The sequence below is a fragment of the Rhodotorula paludigena genome, assembly GCF_050403205.1.
Source record: "Rhodotorula paludigena JCM10292 DNA, Rt_paludigena_JCM10292v1_ctg15, whole genome shotgun sequence".
NCBI lineage: Eukaryota > Fungi > Basidiomycota > Microbotryomycetes > Sporidiobolales > Sporidiobolaceae > Rhodotorula > Rhodotorula paludigena.
Window position 1 is genome coordinate 349,568 of NW_027481443.1, and position 7,069 is coordinate 356,636.

The 7,069-nt window shown below is 65.6% G+C and overlaps 2 protein-coding genes across 2 annotated transcripts; both read right to left on the reverse strand.

Annotated features, from left to right (window-relative positions):
* Window positions 1-252: 252 nt before the first annotated feature.
* Window positions 253-5,389, reverse strand: VNX1 (calcium/hydrogen antiporter; the record flags this gene model as incomplete). The annotated part of the gene is made up of 9 exons (XM_076648440.1): window positions 253-381; window positions 452-529; window positions 598-673; window positions 729-845; window positions 936-1,083; window positions 1,193-1,724; window positions 1,786-1,944; window positions 2,005-3,684; window positions 3,749-5,389. The coding sequence occupies 9 exons, from the start codon at window positions 5,387-5,389 to the stop codon at window positions 253-255; spliced, it is 4,560 nt and encodes a 1,519-aa protein (XP_076506129.1).
* Window positions 5,390-6,845: 1,456 nt separating this feature from the next.
* On the reverse strand, window positions 6,846-6,961 carry JCM10292_005835 (uncharacterized protein; the record flags this gene model as incomplete). The annotated part of the gene is made up of 1 exon (XM_076648441.1): window positions 6,846-6,961. A coding segment is annotated over one exon (116 nt), but the record flags the coding sequence as incomplete, so codon positions are not given.
* Between the last annotated feature and the right edge of the window lie 108 nt (window positions 6,962-7,069).

A 7,069-nucleotide genomic window follows, 5' to 3' on the forward strand; every position in this document is an offset into this window, starting at 1 on the left:
GCTCTCCCCTTTTCGAGCTTCGGACTGACTACGCTTTCACGATCAATCAAGCCATAGCGATGCGCAGCAAGCGCACGGTGAAAGGTTCCGAAGATAAAGATCTGACATTGGGTCGCAGAAACTGCAGAAGGGCCGAGGTTTCACAGCATTCCAGCACAGCTCGGCCGGAGCTACGCTTGCGACGCGGTACGAGGCGTAGGCGGCAATGCGGCGTCGTTACAGAGAAACAGGATGGGAGGAGAGGCGGCATTACTAGGTGAAGAGAGAAAGGACGAGGGCTTTGAAGCGCGCCAAGAACGGAAGGGCGGTCGCGGCCGACGCGTGGTAGACGCTCAAAGCTCCCGAGCCAACGAAGCCGGGGTTATCGGACGTGTCGCGGTCCTGTTGAGCGCCAGGACGTTCAGCCTAACCGAAACCAGCGCGAGGGATGGAAGCGGAACATTCAACGCACCGCAGGAGCGTACACGAAGCCGCCGAAGAGAACGAGGTACGACAGACACAGCAGCGAGCCTCGGAAGTAATTCGAGCGCTGCGGACGGGAGACGACACCACTTCGTCAGCCGATGTCGCAACCAAGAGCGACAAGCCCGAACGCACCGCCTCGACGTAGACGTAGGTCAATAGGAATACCGAAAAGATGATGGCGATGGCGTCCCAGCGCGGGAAGACGAGGCTAGTGAAGAATCGCGTCAGCGCCGAGCGCACCAGGAAGGAAGGCTGCGACGCACGTGAAGGCCCGGTGCGACATGGTCGCCTTTCCGATGCTGTAGATTGCCGAGAAGCCAAGCATGGCGGGCACCTGGATCAGGCAGACCTGCAGCGCATACGCCGAACCGATCTCCATGCTGCAACCGGCGGGAAACGAGGCGAGGTCAGCAGGGACGTGAGCGTGTCGGCCGATCTCAGCGAGTCAAAGCTTGGCCAGACAAGCGCACCTGAGCGCGATGTTGCCGTTGAGAGCGAAGGAGATGGCGTTCATGAACTCGGTCGCGTTCGGGACGAGCGCGAAGAGGCCGACGCCAAGGAGTTTCTCCGAGATGCCCGAGCCCTCGAGAATCACGTCGACGACATCGACCAGGATCTCTGCGAGCGCAAAGCACCGAGTCAGTCAAACGTGCGAGCTGAGGAAGCTGAGGAAGCGGGAATGCAAGGGCTCGAGGAAGGAAGGCGAAATGCGAGACCCGCGACGCACCGGCGATGATGGCGTACAGCACCGTGCACGCGAGCAGCACCGTCGCACTCTTCGCCCTGCTCCAATTCGGCGCATCGTGACCGCCGTGCCCGTCCGCGTCCTCGTCCTTCTGATGCGAGACCTCGCGCGCATGCGAAGCCGCGCGCGCATGGTGGACCGGCGCACCGCTCGAATGCGGGCGCAGCACCGAGGCGGCCGACGCGACGACCTCGAATGCGCGATTGAACTCGTCTTGCGTCAGGCCGTGCGGAAGCTGCATTGCGTCGTCGGGGTGCTGGTCGCCCGGCTTGCCGTGCGCCGAGGGAGGCAGACGAGGCGTTGCGAGCGGCGTGTTGCCGGTGGCCGAGGCGCGGTGCTTGACCTGCTGAAAGAGCTGCGACGGAACGAGGCGCTGGTAGAGCGAGCGGCGGTCGGGAAGCGGGCCGTGCACGCCGGAGAGAGGGCGGCCGGCTTCGTGCGCCGACGGGGCGGCATTCTGCCAAATCTGAGAGGCGTGCGTCTTGAGCGAGAACCACAGACCGATAAGGTACGACTGCGAGAGAGGAAGGATCAGCCGAAGGGTCCTCGAGCAAACGAAGGGACGCGTGACCTACGAGGACGAGGACGATGGCGCAGTAGTAGGACAGGTGCACAACCGTGTCGCGGTAGAATGGGTCGTCCGCGGGCGCAACATGCTCGTAGTAACAGGTCCTGCAGGCCTCGGGACCGTTTGACGCAGTCGGGAAGTCGCAGTCTTGGCAGGTGAGCTGGAACTGCGGGCAAAGGGGTCAAGTCAGTGCGACGGGCTGCTCGAGAGCTTGAGAGGCACACACCGAGCCGTAGATTTCGTAGAAGAGAGTCGGCGTGAGCGTGCCGATGAGAGCCATGATGAGCATCATGCTCGTGACGCCCGCGCTTCTCGCGTTGAAGCGTTGCTCCTTGCGGCGGACAGCGCCGGCGACCATCGAGACACCGGGCATGAGGAGCACGCCGGCGAGAATCGAGCCGACAATGGAGCCCTCGACGAGCTCGCCCTTGGCCTGCGTGAGCGCGATCGAGTACAAGATGATCTCGATCACGCTGCCGAAGCTCGCGTTGATGACGGCGCCGACGCCGATCGAGGACTGCGCCGAGATGGATGCGACGGCCATCCCGATGAAGTAGCTCAACGGAATGACGGCGAGGAGCGCCAAGACGAAGATGAAGGCCTGATTGGTGAGGACGCCGAGGAAGCCGGCGCGGCCGTGCGGGTAGTGGCGCTCGACGTAGGGAAGGAGGGCGAAGAAGTCGGCAATGACGAGGACGACGAGGCTGAGCAGGTTGACGAACCAGATGTTGACTCCGTCGACGGTGTACTTGTAGTACTCGATGCCGGCTGCGCTCGTCGTGCAGAGGAGCACCGTCGGGTGCGGCGCCGTGAGCCGGCCCTTGCGCTTGTCGGCGACACGGCGTTTGCGACCGAGCGAAGGGGCGGGTTGGCCTGCGCGCAGCGGGTACACGAGCGTCGAGCCCAAGTTGTGCGACGGCCCGTCGGCATGCACGTCGGGCGCCTCGACGTCCGTGGCGAGGTCCTGCGCGACGGGCGCGTAGTCGGGCGGCGAGCGGAAGTAGAGCGCGAGCGGCTCGTTGTTGAGGTGGCGCACGAGGACCCAGAGGAGCTTTGCCATCGGGATGGTAAAGACGAAGCCCCAGCAGACGGCTGCGACGAGCAGGAGGACGGGCGCGACAACGAGGTAGAACGCGACCCAGTACATGAGCCTGCCGAAGGCGCGCAGGCGGAAGCCGTGGTCGTCGTCCTTGCTGAAGTCGTACGGCGCGAGGCTGGGCGCAACGTAGGTCGCATCGCTCGACGACGATGGGAGGCGCGACACCTTGTCGACGCCGCCGTTAGCGCCGTAGCTCGTGTGCGAAGTGTCGCGGATCGACGTGCGCTCGGTCGGCGCGGCTGCTGGGCGCGAGCGCGGCTCGTCGGGCAGGCCCGAGTCGCGGAAGACGACGTCGTGGACGGACGGGCGCGTCGACTGCTGCGTCGAGACCGAGTTGCCGTTGATGGTCCCGCTGCGGCCGCGGCGGAAAGTGCGGCCGCCCGCCTCGGGGTCCTGGTCGTCGCGGTAGCCCGGCGCCTCGTCCTCCTCGTCGGCGTCCTCGGCGTTCTCATCGACCTCGTCGACGTCTTGACCGTCGTGCAGGCCGTGAGGCTCGTTCGTCCAGCCCTCGACGTACTTGCCGAAGGGCCAGAATAGGTAGGTGCCGAGCTCCCACACGACGCGGCCGTACTTGCTGCCGCCAAACGGCGTGATGAAGAGTACGGCGGCAACGACAGTGCAGAGGAGGAAGAGCCACACGCCGAAGACGAGCGTCCAGATGACATTTGAAGGGAGGAGATGGTGGAGGGCGGCGGAAGAAGGCGAAGCGTGGACGGCCGACTCGGCGTGGCGGGCAATTGAGCGCGACTTCTTGTACAGCGCAGGTTTCCAGATCGGAAGGCCAAACGGATGCTCGACGTTGATGGCCTGCGAGGTGGTGGCGAAGTGAGATGACGGTCGAGAGATCCGAAGCACGGGAAGTGTAACGCACGTCCTGCCGGTCCTTGAGCGTATACTCAACCTCGCCATCATCGCTGTCGCTCTTCGCCTCGTGCGGTCCATCCGCGCCGCCGTCGCGCCAGTCTTCCATGCGCGGGTCCGTCCCGCTCATCTCGTCCGCCTCGCCCTCCTCGACCACGCTGCCCGGTCCGCCCACGCCCTCCGTATCGCTCGCGTTGCGCGACGTCGCCGAGGCGGACGAGAGGTAGCTCGTGCCGCGCGCGCCGAGCTGCGGGCGCGGCACGTGCGGGTACGGCGGGTGCGCGTGGTGCGGCGGGAAGGGGAGCGGGGAGTACGGCGCGCCTCCGCCGGGCGGGCCGAACGTTGGCGAGCGAGGACCGTCGGAGAAGATTGAGAAGCCGGCGTTTGAGCGCTCCGAGCGGGCAATCGAGGCGTCGCGCACGCGCGAAGGGCCGGGCGTCGGGTGCCCGAGCCCGAGCGTGTCGCTGTAGTCGGGCGTCGACGAGTGCTGCGTGTATGCCGACAGGCGACGCTGCGACTCGTCTTTCATGCGCTGCGCGAGAGCCGCCTTGCGGGCCTCCTGCGAGAGCAACATCGCGAAGTCAGCATAATCCGCCTCGCCGGCCGATACCACGAGTGCTAGAGGGTCGGAGCGGAGCGTCCTCCAACTCATGAAGGCGAGGAGCGCGATGCTCACCTTGCGCTCCCGCATGCGCTTGCGCACGAGCTGCTCGCCGCGGTCCTCCGTCTTGACCTCGTCGTCCTCGTCGTCGCTCCTCACCGCCTCGCGCCTCTTGCCCTGCGCACCCGCCGCCGGATCGGCCAGCTCGGCCTCGTAGCCGTGCGTGATCGAGCGCGCGTAGTGCGCGTCCTCGTCGCCCGACGAGCCCGCCTCGGACCCCGTCGTCGAGCGCTGCCCGCCCGCAGTGCCCGAGCGCGAGACGGAGCGGCGCAGCGTGCCCTGCGTCGGGAGCGCGCTGCCGCCGCTGCGTGCGCGCGAGTGGGACGCGGATGCGGTGGGCGTGGCGGAGAGGCGGGTCGCCGAGTGCAGGTGGTGGAGCCCGCCGGCGCTGGGGCGCGCTGGAGCGGGCGCAGCCGACGACGCGGACGCCGCCGAGCCGCTCGTGTTGACGGAGATCGAGCGGCGGTAGCTACCCGCGGGCACGCTCGGCGTCGGGGGCTGAAGCGAGGCGGTCGGGCGTGGACGCGGACGAGAAGGGAGCTCGCCGCTCGTCGATATGCCGCCCCCGCCACCGCCGAAGAAGGTGTCGTCGGCCTCTTTGGCGCTCTCCTCGTGGAGGACTGAATCGCCCAGGTGGCCGAGGTCGCGGCGCGCTGGCGAGTTGACGGCGGACTGCGGCGCGGTGCTCGGTCCGGTCGAAGCCGAGGTGCTCGACGTCGCGCGGCGGTGCGGGTTAGGTGTCGGTGAGGAAGACGCCCGAGCGGAGTGTGCGCTCGCCGGGGCGGATGGGCGGGATCGGGCGGAAGGAGGAGGCGTCGTTGCGGCGAAGTGAGCTGAAGTAGGCTGAGTCGGGGTCGTTCCGGCGAGGTCTGCCGCGTTGAGCGTGTCGGTGGATGGCTCTGCGGCGTGGTCGGCGCCCCTCGCGGTCTCGGTCGACGAGGACGAGGCGGAGGAGGACGGATGGCGGCTCGAGGAGGTCGAGTCGGCCATGTTGCGTCGCTGAGCGGGACTGGCCGGATCTGCAAGAGCAAGAACGAGTCAGTACGAGTGTGCTGGCGGTGTCTGCGCTGCTCGGTCGGCTGCGCTCGGCCGTGCAGGCACCTCGTCCGCGCGGAATGTGCTCGAGGGACGGTGACGCCGCTCGACGGTTCGCGCGCGTGCCCGTATGTCGAGGTTCCCGCACACGGGCTACATGCTCGTCGCAGTCCTGCGTGCGCTGGAGGCGTTGCGGGAGCTCTGTGCGGCTCCCCCACAAGGGGGCCGTTCGGGCCTCGTCTCGCCTCGCCAACGACACGAGCGGGCGTGAGAGCTAGCAGAGACGCACCTCGGAGCTCTATCGTAGCGTTCGAGTGTCTTGCAGGTCCCGGAGAGCCGACAATGCGACTTGGTGTGGGCGCGGCTCGAGCGAGAGCCTCCGGACGGCGCGGATCAGTCGCACGAGCAGAGCTGGTTCAAGCGCGTGTGGTAAGAGGTTGAGCTCGGAAGGCCTCTGGGGCTGTCGCTGGATCGCCCGAGTCGAGCGGGGGACGAGCAGCGAGGACGCAGGAGCGAAGCCTCGGCACGTTGCCTCCGCTCTCGACTCTTGCCCATCGCTGCGAGGCCGCTGCGAGGCTGCCAGACGCTGTCCTGCTCTCTACGAGTGTGCCCGTCCAAGTCTCGCTCGCTCCCGTCCAGTTGCTGCGGCTCGAGCTCCCTTCTGCTGGACTCGGCTTCTCCACGGCTGGCTTTCGCGGATCCTCACAGGAGCCTCCTCTCTCGCGAGCCTCGCCGGACCCTCCCCAGGGAGGCTCCGAGGGCCATCTGACCAGGAGTTCCTCGGAGCCTCCGGACGCAGCTCTCGAGAGGCTCTCGACCTCAGCGCCTCCTGGGACTCTCTCGCGGGACTGTCTCAGGACCCTCGTGTGGGGGGACACCTCCACTCACGTCGGGCGAGGGTACGATGCTGCGAATAGTCGCGCTAGATTAGATACCCAGACTAGGGTAGGGGCCAGTCAGTTAGGGGGCCAGTTAGGGCACCATCAGACTCTGAAAAATGCACAATATCAGGTTCGGTTGCACATGCAAGCAGATCGGGAAGGTCAACTTGCAGAGTCGCTGGTTCAATCATGCTTGTGGAGAGGGTTTCCTAAAGTGTAATTATATACCCTGAGAGGCCAGGCAAGTTCTGGTTATTTCTATCTAGAACCGCCAGGTTCTGGCTGTCAGCCTTGATGTGCAGAGAGGCAAGGACAACTGGCCGTCTGAGACTGTGCAGCTGGCAGATTTCCGCAACGCATGGTGGTCCTCTCACACTCTCTCCACAGTTTACATTGTAGAGTACAGGCAAAACTGGAGCAGGGTTTCTACAAAGAGACTAACGTTTGTGCGGGGACGTGGCAAGAAGCCAGGCAGCTGGGAGGATGCGGTGCGGAAGGTTGACATGCATGCCAATGGGGGCGCCGCGCTGCTAATACGTCTTGCTGTTGGGCTCATACGTCTTGATGTAGCTGCGGATGACGCCGAGGGCCTCGTCGAAGGGGTAGCACCAGCAGAAGAGCGAGATGTAATTCTTCTTGCGGATCGCTGTCTCAACGGTTGTCACTAGGGTTAGGGTTAGGGTCAAGGTTAGGGTTAGGGTTAGGGTTAGGGTTAGGGTTAGGGTTAGGGTTAGGGTTAGGGTTAGGGTTAGGG